Source organism: Rhinopithecus roxellana, chromosome 8 (assembly GCF_007565055.1).
Source record: "Rhinopithecus roxellana isolate Shanxi Qingling chromosome 8, ASM756505v1, whole genome shotgun sequence".
NCBI classification, from domain to species: Eukaryota; Metazoa; Chordata; class Mammalia; order Primates; family Cercopithecidae; genus Rhinopithecus; species Rhinopithecus roxellana.
In genome coordinates, this window is record NC_044556.1 from 45,853,797 (window position 1) to 45,872,919 (window position 19,123).

Consider the following 19,123-nt stretch of genomic DNA (forward strand, 5'->3'; position numbering starts at 1 on the left):
ACTAATCAGATTTGGGGAGATGAGGTACAGGATGGTGGCTGAGATACTAAGAAATAAATATACTGGCTTCCGACCAGAAACAAGTGACTACACAGTCCCATCTTAGAGATTCTCCTCCTTATCCAGCACAGGAGAGACCATTCCCTCCCTGCTCTAGTGTCCCTATGGAGCAAGGGCAAAAGGGCAGCCCATACCAGGAGTCCTTCTCCAGAGACTTGATCCGGGCCTGGAGCTGTTCATTGACCTCATGCTGCTCCTCCAGCTCACGCTGGGCCTTCTTCCTCAGGCCATCCAGTCGCTCAATTTCCTCTTCTGCTTCATCCACCTGACGCTTCAAAGCCTTCACCCTCAGGCTTAGCTGGGCAGGATACCAAGTCCACACATTGGAATAGCATCTACTACCATGGCCTGGGACCCTCCCCCTTAACAATCTTGTCAAGGGATAATTGTCGCTGGAAAAATGTGGCCTTGGGCAAGTTCCTTAACCTCACAGGGTTGTCTTAGGGATTAAATGTATTAACACATGTGTAATACTTACAGAACCTAGCACATCATAAGGACTCAATATATATGCTTACTACGACTTCTCTAGTCTAGCCCTTTCAATCTAATCTCTGTCCTTATACAAGGAAAGTCTAAGGTTGGAAGACCTATGGGGGATAAGGGCCTCCCTTGGTTTTCAGGAAAACATATAATATATACTTGCCCCGGGTTGCTTGGCCCCAGGGTGCCATGTCCTCACCTGGTCTTTCTGGTCATTGACATGCTGCCGCTCGTCTTCAATCTGGATGGATAGCTCTTTAACTTTCCGCTCCAGTTTTCGATTGGTAGACTGCAGAACTGTCTTCTCCCTAAGATGAGATAGAAGAATGTCTATGAGTGACCCCATTTCTAAGGGAATCCTGACTTGGCCCCCTACTGTCCCCAAGGACATCTCTCAGTCATGAGCCCCACCGTTAGACTGGGCAGGATCCAGGGCAGATTCAAAGAACAAGGGAGAGTGAGATCATTCACATTTCAGAATTTCTGCAACTCTCTTTGCTCTCTATCAGGAGAAAAGGTTCCCTAAAGATCAGGCCAGGTTGGCCACATCTGAGGTGGAAGATGGAGGGAGCTATAGAAGAGAAAAGCCAAGAAGGAGGGAGGAAGAAAAGGAGGGAGGAAGGGAGGGAGGAAGGATAGGCTTATGTCACCTCTCTTCAGCCTGTAGCCGCTCCTGCAACAACTGATTCTGGGACTCAAGCTGAGAGAGGCTGGCACTGGGCTTCTGGAAGCCTTCTGAGCTGGCCAACCGGGTCTTCAGGTCTTTGTTCTGAGAGAGATAGGAAGCCTCCACAGTTAGCACTCCACTGGCCATTTTACCCGCCTCCTGGGGTCTATCCCTAAGAACCCTCCCCTCCCCACTCACCTGTCTCTCCAAGGAGATTTTGTCACACTCCAGGTCCTGCCGAGCAGACCTCTCCTGCAGGAGCTCTGTCCTCAGCTGATCTACCTAGTGGGGATGAGTGAGAGGACGAGACTTGGGGAGGGCTAAGGATGAACCAGCAAGCTGAACCAAGTGAGGCCGAGTCATGGGAGGATGGTCTCTGAACCCTGAATCCAAAAATTCCCAGGCAACTAAAAAATCACAGCACATTCAAATGGGAGGAGGCAGAGGATGTAAACAGGGCCTCCTTCGTCCCACCAGGAACTAGTATCCCTTGTAAACTAAAGAAGCCCCAATTCAGGTCAGAGAGTAGCCCAGGCCACCAGGATCCCTTCCTCCACACAAATTGTTGGCTTCTTTCCACCCAAGGAAACTGATCAACCCTTCCCAAAGCAGATGAGACCCTGAAATAGACCCAGCCATGCACAGATTCGGCAGCCAGATGATGAAAGATGGGAGGGTAGAGTTGTTTTTGAGAGAACCAAGAGGTGATGTAGTCAGGGGTAAACAGAGATGAGGGATAAAGAGGGCGTTACCTGGTCCCGGCCACGATTCACCCGGTCTGTTAGCAGCTCCACAGTGTTCTTCTCCTCATCTAACTCTGCTTCCAGCCGTGAGACTTTTTCCTATGACAGAAGAACAAGTTAATTTTGTCCCAAATGCTGGACACCAGAATGCCAGACTCAGACCAGGAGCCTCTCAAACGCCAGCATTAACAGACTTTTCTCTCTTGCACATCCCTGTAACCTTTTGGTACTTGCCGGGGCCCAGAGCCACCATGGAGCCAGCGCCCTCTGCTGACCAGATGTGGCACCACGGGCAGGTCGGGGCAGGTCACTGCCCTTTGACAGACAGGCAAACTCCAGAATTTACTCTTCATTGGAAAACCCTATTTCTCTAATGGGAAAACAGAGAGAAACCCAAGTACCTGGGCCAAGGCTGAGATGAAGAGACTCAGAAACTGAGGCACTGGAGGCAGTACCATGTAGAGGCGAAGAGTATATACATGGGACCAGACTGTCCAGTCTGAAAATCAGATTTACTGCTTCCTGGCAGTAGACCACGGACAAGTTCATCTCTCTGTGCCTCAGTTTCCCTCATCTGTAAAATGGAGAAAACAAGACTACCTACCCCACAGAGTTATTCTGAGGATTGTCTTAAGTGCCTATCACACAGCACAATATGTTTGCTGCTGCTGTTATTATTATTATCAAATATAGCAAACTGAAGAATACTGTTCACTCTAAAGGGGAAACCCACTGCTCAGCTCCAGCCAACTGTTGCCATGCAGACTCAGGACAAGACACTCAGTATTACCATATCTGCCAAATACAAAAGAAACTAGAAATCCAAATTTTTAGGTGACATCTATAAATTTCTAAACATTGGCAATTGATTCAAAGTTGTTTAAAATACTGCAGCCAAACAAAACTCATCAACTGTGGGCTGTCAGTTTTGACTGCTAGTACAGAAAGAGGCTTGGAAGTCCCACCCCTTTTCCACAGGTCACACCCCAGTGCCCTCACCTCGAGGCCCTTCAGCTGCCGGGCCCTGTCGTCCTGGGAGCGCTTCTTGTTCTCTGCCTCTTGCTCCAGCCCCTGCAGTCGCTGGGCCAGTAGCTCTTTGTCCAGCCGGGCTGTGTCCCGCTCAGCCTGGGATGCCTGCAGGGCCTGCCGCAGCCTCTGGATCTAAGCAGGGGTAAAAATGCCACAGCTCAGTGTAGTAACAAGGTGAAGGTTGAAGGGCAGGAGTAGTCCAGCCCAGTGGGCAGAAACATTTAATCACTGTCACTCTTTAGAATTACCAGTGGTATGGTGACAATAAAAAGCAGACTGACTTTTCATCCATTTTCTTTTTTTTTTTTCATTTTTTAGATGGAGTCTCATTCTGTCACCCAGGCTAGAGCACAGTGGCGCGATCTCGGCTTACTGCAATCTCCACCTCCCAGGTTCAAGCGATTCTCCTGCCTCAGCCTCCCGAGTAGCTGGGACTACAGGCATGTGCCACCACGCTTGGCTAATGTTTTGTATTTTTAGTAGAGATGGGGTTTTACCGTGTTAGCCAAGATGGTCTTGATCTCCTGACCTTGTGATCCGCCTGCCTCAGCCTCCCAAAGTGCTGGGATTACAGGTGTGAGCCACTGCACCTGCCCTCATTCATTTTCTTTATTGTTTCTGTCTTTTTTTTTTTTTTTTTGAGACACGGAATCTCACTCTGTCGCCCAGGCTGGAGTGCAATGGCACGATCTCGGCTCACTGCAACCTCCACCTCCCAGGTTCAAGCAATTCTCCTGCCTCAGCCTCCTGAGTAGCTGGGATTACAGGCGCCCACCACGTTCGGCTAATTTTTGTATTTTTAGTAGAGATGGGGTTTCACCATGTTGGCCAGGTTGGTCTCGAACACCTGACCTCATGATCTGCCCACCTCAGCCTCCCAAAGTGCTGGGATTGCAGGTGTGAGCCACCGTCCCCAGCTTCTTTATTGTTTTTAAAGTCTCTACACAACCTGGAATCACCTGAGGAGTTTTTTAAAATACTGATCCTGGATCCCATCCCCAGAGATGATGACTAAAGTGGTATGGAATACAGCTTGGGTGTGGAGATTTTTTAAAATCTCCCCAGGTGGCTCTAAGCCACAGAATTTGAAAATCACTGCTCTACAGACAATATATTCCTCCATGCTGCAAGTCATTAGACCTAAACCTGGGCCCCAGGGACCCTTGGTCACAGGTTCAGTTAAGAGGTAAGGATGGGGCCGGGCACAGTGGCTCATGCCTGTAATCCCAGCCCTTTGGGAGGCTAAGGCAGGCAGAACCCGAGGTCAGGAGATCGAAACCATCCTGGCTGACACAGTGAAACCCTGTCTCTACTAAAAATACAAAAAAGTAGCCAGGTGTGGTGGTGGGCACCTATAGTCCCTGCTACTCGGGAGGCTGAGGCAGGAGAATGGCATGAACCCAGGAGTCAGAGCTTGCAGTGAGCCGAGATCGCGCCACTGCACTCCAGCCTGGGCGATAGAACGAGACTCCGTCTCAAAAAAAAAAAAAAAAAAAAAAGCAGCAAGGACCTTCAAACCCAAGGCTTCTACCTCATCCTGAAGCCGGTTCAGTCCCCCAGAGGTCTTCTCAGCCTCACTCGCCCAATCCTTGGCCTGGCGCTGGGCATCTGCCACCTCTCGCCGGGCCTTTTCCTTATAATCTTCCAGCTGGGCCTGGAGCTGCTGCAGGGCTTGCTTAGAGTCCTCCCCGATCTTCTCCAACTGAAACACAGAGAAAAGGGTCTTCAGCACTGTATATAAATGTCTCTGTCCAGGCCCAGACTCCCAAGACTCTCCCCCAAGGGTCTCCTTCCTCACAAGGCAGCCTTCTCTTGTTCTTTCCTGGGCCTAGGTTCCTAGTATAGCTAATAGTTATATATAGATGACTGGGTTCAAATCCTGGCTCTACCACTTACTAGTGACCATATGCAAGTTACTTATCTCTCTGGGTCTCCGTTCCCCATCTATAAAATGGGATAAGAATAGTAGCTATATCACAAGGTGTTGTGAGAATTACGTTAGTTAATTATGTGAAGTTCTGTACTTACAACAGTGCCTGATACAAAGTAAGTCTTAAATGACCATTTCAGCAAACCCAAGGTGCCAATGATTATAAGATGTACAACTAAGAAAAATCTGCCAATTGAACTATAACATACCACAAGTTGTAAGACAAACTCTATTTCAGAAATGATAAAATGTGCATTTTTCATTGACAAATGATAAAATGCGCACTTTAGAATTGATGTAATATATTACGTGTTTGCTCTTGTTTTACAAAAAGATTGGGAGGAGAACCTTAGCAGGAAAAGCAATTTATTTCCTTTTCTTTTTTCTTTCTTTTCTTCTTCCCCTCACCGAAATTTAAAATTCTACCAATGAAGATTTTTTTTTTGTTTGACAGGCTCTTGCTGTATTGCAGTGGGGCAGTCACAGCTCACTGCAGCCTCAACCTCCTGAGCTGAAGCAATCCTTCTACCTCAGCCTCCCGAGTAGCTGGGAATACAGATGTCTGGGTTCAAATCCTGGCTCTACCACTAATTAGCAACCATAGGCAAGTTACTTATCTTCTCTGGGTCTCAGTTCCTCATCTATAGAGAAACTGAGGCACAAGCCACCACACCTGGCTAATTTTTTTTTTTTTTTTAAAGTAGAGACAGAGTCTTACTATGTTGCCCACGCTAGCCAATGACGATTCTTGTATATAGGTTTTATAGACTCCTAAGGGAGAATCCCAGGAGATGCTCTCCAAGAATGAAGACCATAAAGGAATGGGATGTGAGGGAAAGAGGAAAAACATGGAGGGGAGGTAGGAAGGATGTTCCTTCCAGAAGATTTGGTCTTGGTCTTTCTAACAATGTACTTGAGGAAAGCAAACATCACACATTCTTTTTTTTTTTTTGTTCTTAAGACAGAGTCTTGCTCTGTCACCCAGGCTAGAGTGCAGTGGCATGATCTCGGCTCACTGCAACCTCCGCCTTCCAGGCTCAAGTGATTCTCCTGCATCAGCCTCCTGAGTAGTTGGGACTACAGGCACAAGCCACCACGCCTGGCTAATTTTTTATATTTTTAGTAGAGTCAGAGTTTTGCTGTGTTGGCCAGGCTGGTCTCAAACTCCTGACCTCAGGTATCTGCCTACCTCAGCCGCTCAAAGTGCTGGAATTACAGGTGTGAGTCACCGCACCTAGCCATAAACATCACACATTCTGACCAACCCCTCTCCCCCAACCCCCTGTCCCCTCAGGCCAGCTTCTGGATGAGCTAGGCCTCTTCCTAAAGGCCCAGAATACCCCATGCCCCACCTCCTTGTTCAGTCGGTCCACAGTCCTGTCCAGCAAACGCTTCTGCTCCTCTAGCTCAGCCTTGCCTCGCCGGAGCACCTCCCGCTGCTTCCCTTCCTCCTCCAGGGCCCGGTTCAGTGTCTGCTGCTCTTGCCCCAGGCGGGCCAGCCCCCGCTGAGCCTCCTCTAGGCGTGCCTCCAGTGCCCGCTTGGCTGCTGCCAGACTCCCTTCCTCTTCCTGGGATGCATTCAAGGCCTCCTCCAGTTGCTGTTTCTCTGCCTGGGAGGTAGGGAAGCAGGGTTGGACTGAGAAAAGGCAAAACTTGGGTTCAAGTTATTTGGAGGTGGGTAGCTGGACGGGAGAAATGAGGTATTTATGAAAATGGTGCGCAATGAAAACAGGCTCCTAGCAAAGAAATCAAGATGCATAGAGCAAGCAAAGGGTGAGAGATAAGAGACAAAAATACCAGTGCGAAGACTGGAACACTGGCGCCAAAGTATACTCCAGAAAATAGACCCAAGGTTAACAGAGGGTTTGGGGAGGCGAAACAGATGCACACTAAGAACAAAGTGAAACTGATGACTGTTTAGCATAGGAGTATTTCACCAGGGCTGAGCAGAGAGGGCTGGGAGGGCAGAAGCACTGACCTCCAGCCGCTGCAGCTTGTCCCGCAGTCGTGCCTCCACCGCTTCCCCACCATCCACCAGACCTCGAGTCTCCTTCAGCTGCTGCTCCAAACCCAGGATGCGCCGGCGGAATTCGTCATTTTCCTCCTGGGTCTCCCGAAGCGTTGTCTCCACTGCGGCCCGCCGCTGCCCCAGCACTGCTGCCTCTGCCTCGGCCACCATCTTAGCCTAAGGACGGTTCAGGGGGTGGCAGCTCGGACCCCAGTGCTTGGGGCCATTGACCAAACCCAGGAAAGCCGTCCCAAAGACCGCCCATAAGAATGAGGCTTAAAGAGAGGAGCTGCCACCAGCCAGACGCTTCCCTGAAAATCCCACCCCTACAGAGATATAGGTGTCCTCCCCCTGCCAAATCCTGGCTTCTTTGAACCACACGCCTAGGACCCAGGAACTGGTCAGTACATACCCATGACAGGTAACTTTCCACACCCTCTGGTTCCTCAGCCCTCCAGACACCCTCAGCCTCCACCTCCTAAGCCCTGTGCCCACTCCCCTTGCCTTGGAAGCCTCTTCACAGTCCTGTCGCAGTTGCTGGAGGGTCTTTTGTAGCTGGAGGTTCTGTTCTTCCAGCTCCCGACCTCGATCAGCCTCAACCCTCAGGACCGCCAGCTGCTTCTCCAACTCCCGGTCCCGGTGTCGCCCAGCCACCTCCTGGCTCTGCCGTTCTGCCTGCAGTTCCTTAAGCTCCTCCTGTGTCTGGAGCAGCTCCTGGAAGGAAATGGGAGGTGATGGGGCACCTAGAGTCAGACTAAGATACCTGAATGTGGAGAAGCTGAAACTCTCACACACTGCCGGGGGAATGAAAAATGATGTGGCCACTTCGGAAAGCAGTTCAGCAGTTTCTCAAAAAGTTAAACACAGATTTACCATTTATATCACCAGCAATTCCACTCTTAGGTAACCCAAGAAAACTGAAAATGTGTGTTCACACAAAAACTTATACATACGTGAATGTTCATAGTAGCATTATTCATTATAGCCCAAATGTATAAACAACCCAGATGTCCATGAATTGATGACTGGACTAAACATGGTACACCCACAGAGTGGAATATTATTCAGCCATAAAAAGGAATGAAGTACTTGGCCAGGCGTGGTGGCTCACGCCTGTAATCCCAACACTTTGGAAGGCCGAGGCGGGCGGATCACGAGGTCAGGAGATTGAGACCATCCTGGCGAACACAGTGAAACCCCGTCTCTACTGAAAATACAAAAAATTTAGCCAGGCGTGTTGGCCGGCGCCTGTAGTCCCAGCTTCTAGGGAGGCTGAGGCAGGAGAATGGCGTGAACCTGGGAGGCGGCAGAGCTAGCAGTGAGCCAAGATCGCGCCACTGCACTCCAGCCTGGGTGACAGCGCGAGACTCCGTTTCAAAAAAAAAAAAAACCAAAAAGGAATGAAGTACTCACACTTGCTACCACATGGACAAACCTTGAAAACACTATGCTAGGTGAAAGAAGCCAGACACTTAAGGCCGTATATTATAGGATTCAATTATATGAAATATCCAGAATAGGTAAATCTAGAGTCAAAAAGTAGATTAGTGGTTGCCATTGGGTGGGGGGAATTATTGCTAACGGGTTTGGCGCCTTTTGGGGGTAATGAAAATGTTCTGTAATTAAATAGCGGTGATGGTTGTACAACTTTGTTAATATAATAAAAACCACTGGGTGCCAGGCACCAGTGGCTCACGCCTGTAACCCCAGCAATTTGGGAGGCCGAGGCAGGTGGATCACCTGAGGTCAGGAGTTCAAAACCAGCCTGGCCAACTTGGCAAAACCCTGTCTCTACTAAAAATACAAAAATTAGCCAGGCGTGGTGGTGTGTGCCTGTAATCCCAGCTGCTTGGGAAGCTGAGGCAGGAGAATGGCTTGAACCCAGAAGGCGGAGGTTGCAGTGAGCCAGACTACACCACTGTACTCCAGCCTGGGTGGCACGGTGAGACTCCGTCTCAAAAAAAAAAAAAAAGAAACCATTGGATTGTACACAAAGATGACTTTTACAGCACGTAAAATATAACTCCATAAAAAAAAAAAAAAAGGGAAAGGAGAGTACATGAAGGTATGACTAGTGCAACTGGTTGCTTAAAAAAATAGAGTGTGCGGCCGGGTGCGGTGGCTCAAGCCTGTAATCCCGGCACTTTGGAAGTCCGAGACGGGCAGATCACGAGGTCAGGAGTTCGAGACCATCCTGGCTAACACGGTGAAACCCCGTCTCTACTAAAAATACAAAAACTAGCCGGGCGAGGTGGCGGGCGCCTATAGTCCCAGCTACTCTGGAGGCTGAGGCAGGAGAATGGTGTAAACCTGGGAGGCGGAGCTTGCAGTGAGCTGAGATCGCACTACTGCACTCCAGCCTGGGTGACACAGTGAGACTCAACCTCAAAAAATATATATATATATATATAGTGTGGTCATGGGATCTCCAACTGCATGCAAGAGCAACCTGGAGAGACTTTGACAGAACAGGTCAGCATAATACCTGCAGCTGCCACTCGTCTTTCCTATTGTGTGTGTGTGTGTGTGTGTGTGTATGTAAAACCAAAATATGTTACACAATAAATACTGGCACAGCTCTGATTTCTTTTAAAAAGAAAATTAAAATATGAATTCTGGTTCTAATTATTTGCTATTAGCTACTTCTGGAATTCAGAAAGTACCATAATTAGGCTAAAGGGTTATATAATATGTAGTGAATCTTCAATACAAGACCATATACTCTGCTATTTTTCTTTTACTAATTAGTTTTGTTACATTAGTAACCAGGCCGTGCCAACACAAGCATTCCAGTCAATGTGATGATATTTCTCATGTAAATTAATAAACTGAAATTCTAATGGTAAACATTTTTTCATAAATGTACTTAGAGACCCCTCTGAAAGACAAAGCAGCTTTTGCCATGCTGACCAAATTAGATTTCTGAGCCTGCAAAAGTGACCCTGGAGTTTCACAAATTCACCTAAATGCTGCTACCCATGACGTCTCTTGGGAGGCAGCCAGCAGCTTCTGGCTATACCCCAACCTGGGTTCTGAGAGCACTTTCCATTAGAAACCTCTATGCTCAATGAGGAGACTGGTGCTGCTGTGTTGGAAAGAGATCAAGCTGAGCAGGCAGGATAAGGCCTGGAAACCAAGCACATAGGAGACAGCCCCACTAGCGTGGAGGCCCTCATGGAGAGGTAAGGCAGGTGTTCATCACCCCCACCTGCCATTCTGCCCCCCAATTCCCAAATACCTTCTTGAGCACCTCAACCTGGCGAGTATCTCCAGCACTAGCTCGGGCCTGTTCTAATTCCCTCTGCAAGACCTCTATCTTCTCTCCAAGCTCCTCTTCCATCTCCTCCTTCTCCATTCGCAGCTGCAGGAGTCTGAGCCGGACAAGGTGAAATAAAGGGGAAAGGGAACAGAGTAAGGCCACATGCCTGGGGGAGGTTAGCATGACAATAAAAGCCACCTCTCCGGAGGCCAACACACTGGGCACCCACTCTCAAGAGGAAGGAAGGTGAACATGGAAAGAAGCAGTTTGAGAAATGGGAGAGTAAGAGCATACCATGGATAGAAAGGAAGTGGGCCAGGCATAGTGGCTCATGCCTGTAATCCCAGCACTTTGGAAGGCCAAGGCAGATGGATCACTTGAGCCCAGGAGTTCAAGACCAGCCTCGGCAACATAATGAAACCCCATCTCTACAAAAAATACAAAAATTAGCTGGGTGTGGTGGTGCATGCCTATGGTCCCACCTATTCAGGAGGCTGAGGTGGGAGGATGGCTTGAGCCCGGGAGGTGGAGGTCGCAGTGAGCCCAGACTGTGCCACTGCACTCCAGCCTGGGCAACAGAGCAAGACCCTGTCTCAAAAAAAAGAAGGGACTGGGTGCAGTGGCTCATACCTGTAATTCCAGAGTTTAGGGAGGCCGAGGTGGGCGGATCACGAAGTCAGGAGTTCAAGACCAGCCTGGCCAACATGGTGAAACCCTGTCTCTACTAAAAATACAAAAAATTCAGGCCAAGTGGCAGGCGCCTATAATCCCACAACTCGGGAGGCTGAGGTAGGAGAATCGCTTGAACCCAGGAGGCAGAGGTTGCAGTGAGCCAAGACCACACCACTGCACTCCAGCCTGGGCAACAGAGTGTGACTCCATCTCAAAAAAAAAAAAAAAAAAAAAAAGGGGTCCAGGCGCAGTGGCTCACACCTGTAATTCCAGCACTTTGGGAGGCCAAGGTGGACAGATCCCCTGAGGTCAGGAGTTCAAGACTGCCCTGGCCATGGTGAAACCCCATCTCTACTAAAAATACAAAAATTGGCCGGGCGCGGTGGCTCAAGCCTGTAATCCCAGCACTTTGGGAGGCCGAGACGGGCGGATCACGAGGTCAGGAGATCGAGACCATCCTGGCTAACACGGTGAAACCCCGTCTCTACTAAAAAATACAAAAAACTAGCCGGGCGAGGTGGCAGGCGCCTGTAGTCCCAGCTACTCGGGAGGCTGAGGCAGGAGAATGGCGTGAACCCGGGAGGCGGAGCTTGCAGTGAGCTGAGATCCGGCCACTGCACTCCAGCCTGGGCGACAGAGCGAGACTCCGTCTCAAAAAAATAAAAAAAAATAAAAAAAAAAAATAAAAAAAATAAAAAAAAAATAAAAATACAAAAATTAGCCAGGCGTAGTGGCATGAGCCTGTAATCCCAGCTACTTGGGAGGCTGAGGCAGGAGAATCACTTGAACCCAGGAAGCAGAGGTTGCAGTGAGCCAAGATCGTGCCATTGCACTCCAGCCTGGGCAACAAGAGCAAAACTCTGTCCCCCCCAAAAAATTAATTAAAATTAAAATTAAAAATTAAAAAAGAGAAAGGAAGTGGCATATGAATCATGGGTATTTCTGAGAGGGCCAACGTCCTTACTCCTGCTTGGTGGCTCTAAGATCCTCCTTATTCTTCTGGAACATACTCTGCCAATGCCCTGTCTCCTCTGAAGTCTCCTCCAGCTCCCTCTGCAGCCCTCGCACAAGGGCTGACATCTTCTGCCTCTCGGCCTCCAGCACTGCATGGTCCTAGAGAAGGGGAGAGTTGGACACCAGAAGGCTCAGAGGGAAGAGGTCACTTCAAATCAAAGTGTGAGTGTGTACAAGGAAAGGCTTAGACCCAGAGGGCACCATGCCAGCTGCACCCCCTGACACTCTTGTGGTACCTGGTACAATGCTAGCAGAGGTTCTCTCCTCAAGTCACAGTCCACCCCTCTGTCATCTACAGGAAACCTCCCCAGTTATTTCCCCTTGGGATTTTTTATTTTTAGGTGGACAAAGTCTCGCCCTGTCGCCCAGGCTGAAGTGCAATGGCATGATCTCAGCTCACTGCAACCTCCGCCTCCTGGGTTCAAGTGATTCTCCTGCCTTAGCCTCCCAAGTAGCTAGGACTACAAGTACGCATCACTACACCCAGCTAAGTTTTTGTATTTTTGGTAGAGATGGGCTTTCTCCATGTTGCCCAAGCTGGTCTCTAACTTCCTGAGCTCAAGCAATCCACCCGCCTCGGCTTCCCAAAGTGCTGGGATTACAGGCATGAGCTACCGCGCCCAGTCCCCCTTGGGACTTTGTCACACAACCTCATGGTACTTCTGGCCTGTACTCCCTCCCTCTGCCCTTATAGTTTTCCTGGCCAAGGTTTTCAGCAGATCCCACATGTGTCCTTTAGAGGGAGAGGGGGAGTTCCCAGTTGCAACCATGAAAAGTCCAAAAGTCCAAGATCCCAAGGCAGCCTTGTCCCCCAGCAGTGCCTTCCTCTCTCAGACCCTGCTCTCGTCACATGCCTGGGTTGCATCTTGCATGCTCCTGCGGAGCTGCTCCGTGTCTCGCTGGTACTGCTGCCGGACATGCTCCACCTCCTGGTCACGGGAGGCTACCTCCTCTTTCAGGGCCCCCTTCAGGGCTGTCAATTCCCGCTCCCGCAGCCTCAGCTGCTCCTCTACCCGCTGTTTCCCCTCCAAGACCTCTTCCAGAAGTTCCCGGGTCTCTAACAGGTCCTGGAGAAAGTAAAGGAAGAGGTACAGGTGTGACCATATTAGAATCCATCTACTTATCAATTCACTGAGTCAAAAAATATTTATTGTGTTAGGCACAGTACCAGGTGCTCTAGTACTGGTACTAGAGCCCAGAATGATAGGTTTCCTTTATCCTAACTCTAGTCCCAACCCACCACTGAATCTGCCTGAAAGCACACTGAGTACCTGTAATCAGCCAACCACTCCTCATACTTTGGGGAAACCATGGATGAGCAGACTTGAGGATGCTCCAGCTGAGAAAAAGCAGAGGCTGGGGCATATGACCCCAGACCCTACCTTCAGTAACACCTCCTTAGCAGGCTCAGGACCCTGGACCTGTTTCAGCTTGTTCTGCAGCTCCATCACCTGGGCCTCCAGCCCATGTCGTAAACCTTCACCCTGGTCCAAGAGGCGCTTCATGTTCTGGAGCCTAATAATAGATAACATTATTGTACACTATGTGTCAGGCAGTTTTCTAAACACATCATATATTTAATTCATATTTATTAATGCATTTAAACTTCCTGCCTTCAAATCTCAATGAGGCCTCTCCCGATGTTTGCAACCTGCCCCCCTACAACCTGACCCTCCTGATCTGCCTTACCCTGTTGTATCTACTGCCTGCTCATGTGTTACAAATTTACTTGCATAATATGTTTGTTTACTGTCTGTTCCCTCTCAGCAGAAACTAAGCTTCTGGAGAGCGAGCCCTTCATCTATAGGGTTCACTGATGTGCCTTGGGAACCTAGATTAATGCCTGTCACAGCATTCTTGATGAAACATCTGCTGAATGAATGACTGAATCCTTACAGTGATCCTGTGAGGGAGGTACTATTATTAACTCTACTTTATAGTTTAAGAATCTGAGACAGAGGCAAACCCAGGTAGCTTAACTCAAAATCATGCACTACCACCATTATTGATAAAGAAGGTAGAGAGAAAGGCCCTATCCTGTCCTTAAACCAACACTGCCCCTTTCAGCTTCTGGAGATTTTCTTGTCTCCTTCAACCCTAGGGGCAAAGAGGGAGTGGCCTCTAAATGTGGCCTACAACCCCAAGCAGCCCCCCAGCAGCCCAAGGTGCGCCATCAGCTGCACTCACTCCTTGTTGTTCTGGTGGGCCTCCTCCTTCCTTCTCTCCAGCAGCTCCTGCAGTCGGCTGCACTCTTCTGTTTTCTCCTCCAGCTGCCGCTCCAGCCCAACTCGGGATGGCTCTAGCTTCTGCCGCCTCTGAAAAAGGGAATGAGAGTACAGCAGATGGAGGGTAGGGAAAGCCTCTCAGACTCAGAATAATGGGAATGTATGTCTAACACTCATTGGACACTTGCTGTACGATAGACACTGTACTTAGGACCTTATGTGTATTATCCACATTTAATCCTCATAACTAGCCTTGGTACTTATGATGATGTAAAATATGTCCACAAATTATCTGACATTTCTTTCAAAAGATAAAGCCAGCTGGGTGCGGTGGCTCACGACTGTAATCCCAACACTTTGGGAGGCCTAGGCTGATGAATCACCTGAGGTTGGGAGTTTGAGATCAGCCTGACCAACATGGAGAAACCCCGTGTCTACTAAAAATACAAAATTAGCCAGGCGAGGTGGCACAGCCTGTAATCCCAGCTACTCCGGAGGCTGAGGCAGGAGAATTGCTTGAACCTAGGAGGTCAAAGTTGCAGTGAGCCGCGATCACACCATTGCACTCCAGCCTGGGCAACAAGAGCAAAACTCCATTTCAAAAAAAATAAAACAAAACAAAAAAAGATAAAGCCTAATTCTGTTTGCCTCAAGCACGGGCTTGACTTAGGGGCTTCCTTCTAACAAACGGTAAAAGGAGGACGTGATGAGTAAATTCTGAGGTTAGGTCATAAAAAGGCATTGCAGCTTTTCTCTTGGATCCCTTACTGTGGGAAAAAGTAGCTATTATATTATGAGGATACTCAAAAGCAGCTCTAGGAAGAAGGCCAAACAGCCAGGAACTGAGGTCAACAACCAACAGCCATTTGATTAAGCCAGGTTTTTCTGTTTTGTTTTGTTTTGTTTTTGGTGTTCTGTTTTGTTTTGTTTTGTTTTTGATGTTCTGTTTTGTTTTCAGACGGAGTTTCGCTCTTATTGCCCAGATTGGAGTGCAACGGTGAGATCTTGGCTCACCGCAACCTCCACCTCATGCCTCAGCCTCCTAAGTAGCTGGGATTACAGGCATGCGCCACCTTACCTGGCTAATTTTTGTATTATTAGAGTAGAGACAGGATTTCTCCATGTTGGTCAGACTGATCTCAAACTCCCGACCTCAGGTAACCCATCCACCTCGGCCTCCCAAAGTGCTGGGATTACAAGCATGAGTCACAGCGCCCCGCCTGTTTGTTTGTTTGTTTGTTTTGAGATGGAGTCTAACTCCGTTGCCCAAACTGGAGCGCAGCGGCATAATCTCAGCTCACTGCAACCTCTGCCTCCCAGGTTCAAGCAATTCTCCCTGCCTCAGGCTCCCAAGTAGCAGGGATTACAGATGCCTGCCACCACGCCTGACTAATTTTTGTCTTTTCAGTAGAGACAGGGTTTCACCATGTTGGCCAGGTTGGTCTTGAACTCCTGACCTCAGGTGATCCACCCATCTCGGCCTCCCAAAGGGCTGGGATTACGGGCATGAGCCACTGCACCAGCCAATTAAGCTGGTTTTGTTTGTTTGTTTCATTCATTTATTTATATTTTTTTGAGACAGGGACTTGCTCTGGCACCCAGGCTGGAGTGCAGCAGTGCAATCCTAGCTTAGTGCAGTGTTAACCTCCTGGGCTTGAGCAATCCTCCCACTTCAGCCTCCCAAGTAGCTGGAACTACAGGTGCATGCCATCACATTTAGCTAATTTTTTTTATTTTTTGTATAGACAGGGTCTCACTATGTTGCCCAGGCTGGTCTCAAACTCCTGGGCTCAAGTGGTCCTCCCACTTTGCCCCTCCAAAGTGCTGGGATTATAGGCGTGAGCCAACATGCCTGGCCCTGAGTAAGCCATTTTAGAAGCAGATCCTCCAATTTACTTCTTTTAGCCACAGCCAGAAGCTGGACTGGAACCTTATAACAGACTCAGAGCCACAATTACCCTGTTAAGCTGATCCCAGGTTCTTGGTCCTCAGACACTGGGAAATGCTTTTTTTTTTTTTGAGAAGGAGTTTCGCTCTTATTGCCCAGGCTGGAGTGCAATGTCACCATCTCGACTCACCACAACCTCTGCCTCCCGGATTCAAGCAATTCTCCTGCCTCAGCCTCCCAAGTAGCTGGGATTACAGGCATTAGCCACCACGCTGGGCTAATTTTGTATTTTTAGTAGAGACAGGGTTTCTCCATGCTGGTCAGGCTGGTCTCAAACTCCCAATCTCAGGTGAACTGCCTGCCTCAGCCTCCCAGAGGATTACATGTGTAAGCCACCGCGCCCAGCCAGAAAATGTTTGTTTTAAGCTGCTGAGTTTTGGGTAATTTGTTACACAGCAATAGTTAATTAATATAGTACTATCATAATCCCCACTTTACAATTTAGGAAACAGAGGCTTAGAACATTTAAAGAACTTGCCCAAGGTTAGTTACACAACCAAAAAGTAACAGAACCAGGATTTGAACCCAGTTAGTTTGGCTCCACAGCTAACCACTTAATCATTACACTACAGTGCTTTCCAAGAGACAAGGGAAGTTACAATCCAGCATTTATTGAGCACCAACTACACACAAACCAATATTTTGAAAGGCAGAAGACATGTTTTTAAAAAGGGTACACTGGGCCGGGCCCGGTGGCTCAAGCCTGTAATCCCAGCACTTTGGGAGGCCGAGACGGGCGGATCACGAGGTCAGGAGATCGAGACCATCCTGGCTAACACAGTGAAACCCCGTCTCTACTAAAAAATACAAAAAAACTAGCCGGGCGAGGTGGTGGGCGCCTGTAGTCCCAGCTACTCGGGAGGCTGAGGCGGGAGAATGGCGTAAACCCGGGAGGCGGAGCTTGCAGTGAGCTGAGATCCGGCCACTGCACTCCAGCCTGGGCCATAGAGCAAGACTCCGTCTCAAAAAAAAAAAAAAAAAAAAAAAAAAAAGGGTACACTGGCTTTAGAATAAGACTGACCTGGATTTTTTCATTCCTCTCTGCAACTTACTACCATAGGCAACTTACTTAGCCTCTCTGATCTTCAGTTTTCTCATCAGAAAAGGGTCCAGAATAGGTATTCACAGGGTAACTATAATGATTACAGTACCCAGGACAGTACACACTACCAAAATTATACTCAATAAATGATAGCTACTACCACTGCCATTATTATGATGATGAAAAAAAAAAATTGAGGCACAGAGAATGTAAGTAATTTTCTTAAGTTTTTTTTTTTTTTTTTTGAGATGGAGTCTCGCTCTGTCGCCCAGGCTGGAGTGCAGTGGCGTGATCTCGGCTCACTGCAAGCTCCGCCTCCCGGGTTTACGCCATTCTCCTGCCTCAGCCTCCCGAGTAGCTGGGACTACAGGCGCCCGCCACCACGCCCGGCTAGTTTTTTGTATTTTTTAGTAGAGACGGGGTTTCACTGTGTTAGCCAGGATGGTCTCGATCTCCTGACCTCGTGATCTGCCCGTCTCGGCCTCCCAAAGTGCTGGGATTACAGGCTTGAGCCACCGCGCCCGGCCATTTTCTTAAGTTTTATACAGCTAGTAAGGGGCAGAACCAGAATGGGAACTACCAAAGGGAGTGGAATGGAAGGTAGGTAGATTCCTAATGTGCTCTGCCTCCCTAACCCCCAGAGAACCCAGAAGTCCTTGCTGGAATTAGTACACACTCTTGTCTCTTGTCTCATAGGGCACAAACATGCTTGTTCCATTGCTTGGAAGAGTCAGCTCAGCCCATCCCCAGGCCAAGGCTTTTTCCCTGTTTTCCTTCATGCCTCAAGCACCTCTAACCTTTCCTCACCTTCACTTCTTCATCCAGCTTTCGCTGTAGCTCCTCCACTTTTCGGGTAAGCTCGCCCTGCCCTGCCACAGCCTTAGTAGAACCAGAAGAGATCATCTGCCAGAGATATGGAGCGTTGGGGGGAAAGGGAGTGAGTCCAAGTCTGGATCCTCTGAGGCCCTCAAAGCCCTAACTTTGACCCTTGGTCCCATCCAGACAAGGCCACTCACCACTAGAGGCTGCATCTTCTCCAGCACCAAACTAACCTTTCTCCTCACAGAGGTTTCACTTTCTGAGCTTCTAGAGGATAAAAGGATAGAAGCAAGGGTTAGAGGAGGAAAGAGGTAGCAGAGATCAGGAAAGGGTAAAATCAGGGAAGATGGGGAACAAAGCTAGAAGAAAAAGAAGGAGGGGTATGCCTCCATTGTTGGGGGGGCCCCCACTCACCCCTCCCTCAGGATGCCATAGATGGTGGCCTTCATATGGTCCACACTGCCTGGTGGGGCTGCCTCCTGCTGGTCTCGAAGGAGGTCTGGAGTTGACTTGAACTGTTAAAAAAAAAAAAAGAAAGAAAGAAATAGGAAGATGAGGCCAGAAGCAAGCGTGGGGTTCAGATGGAGGAGAAGTGGCAGTCTCAGGTCAAGCCCCTTCAAGCGTGATGAACAACCCTGAAGCATGGCAAGGAAGACACGGTGCGGAGGCCTGAGCAACAGGCCAGGGAGAGGCCAACACAGGACACACCTCTGCACTACTGCTGTAAACCAGATTTTCCTCAACAAACATCTCAACCAGCTGCAAACTGTGCCACAAGTGATTTGTCACTAATGGTAGTTAACACGCTAGAGTTTATAAATAATTTACTCTTAAAATGGACTTAAGTTTCTCTCAAAGTAAAGTCGCTCCCTCACTTACTTACATTCCTGAGTAGGAGAGAAAGTTGTGGAATTTTGGCAAGAGCACCAAGGAAACTGCTCTTATCCTCCAAGCCTGCCTTACGTATTCTGCAGACCTAGCAAATGCTGGTGACTGAGGCATAGTTAATGGTTGTGGCAATGACAACTAGGTACAAACTTGTGAATAGTGATTTTAGAGCTTGCTCCATTTTCTTTAGAATTTTACCCATGGAAATATCCTGTGCATGCGAATATCACCTATTTTGTGGACAGATACGGTGGAGAACAAAAGGCAGAGAGTTTTAGCCTAGGCTATTGGAATTAGCAAGGAGGCTCATGGCTGGTGGGTAAAAGCTGATGAGAA

General features: G+C 48.7%; 1 protein-coding gene and 1 non-coding gene across 2 annotated transcripts in view; one reads left to right on the plus strand and one right to left on the minus strand.

The window, feature by feature from the left end:
- Positions 1-19,123, minus strand: part of CGN (cingulin) — a 29,455-nt gene that overhangs the window by 1,607 nt on the left and 8,725 nt on the right. The window contains exons 3-20 of the mRNA XM_010387157.2: positions 18,314-18,414; positions 18,097-18,166; positions 17,888-17,983; positions 14,053-14,180; positions 13,248-13,380; positions 12,720-12,932; positions 11,816-11,964; positions 10,159-10,291; positions 7,425-7,634; positions 6,891-7,097; positions 6,265-6,522; positions 4,514-4,684; positions 2,953-3,114; positions 1,963-2,052; positions 1,409-1,492; positions 1,194-1,312; positions 743-851; positions 195-358 (exon numbers count right to left, since the gene is read on the minus strand). Coding sequence (XP_010385459.1) covers positions 195-358; positions 743-851; positions 1,194-1,312; positions 1,409-1,492; positions 1,963-2,052; positions 2,953-3,114; positions 4,514-4,684; positions 6,265-6,522; positions 6,891-7,097; positions 7,425-7,634; positions 10,159-10,291; positions 11,816-11,964; positions 12,720-12,932; positions 13,248-13,380; positions 14,053-14,180; positions 17,888-17,983; positions 18,097-18,166; positions 18,314-18,414 — 2,597 coding nt within the window. The remainder of the gene's footprint in view (positions 1-194; positions 359-742; positions 852-1,193; positions 1,313-1,408; positions 1,493-1,962; positions 2,053-2,952; positions 3,115-4,513; positions 4,685-6,264; positions 6,523-6,890; positions 7,098-7,424; positions 7,635-10,158; positions 10,292-11,815; positions 11,965-12,719; positions 12,933-13,247; positions 13,381-14,052; positions 14,181-17,887; positions 17,984-18,096; positions 18,167-18,313; positions 18,415-19,123) is intronic.
- Positions 9,330-9,435, plus strand: LOC115899443. Its single transcript, XR_004059148.1, has one exon. It is a non-coding gene; the product is annotated as a small nucleolar RNA SNORA44 (small nucleolar RNA).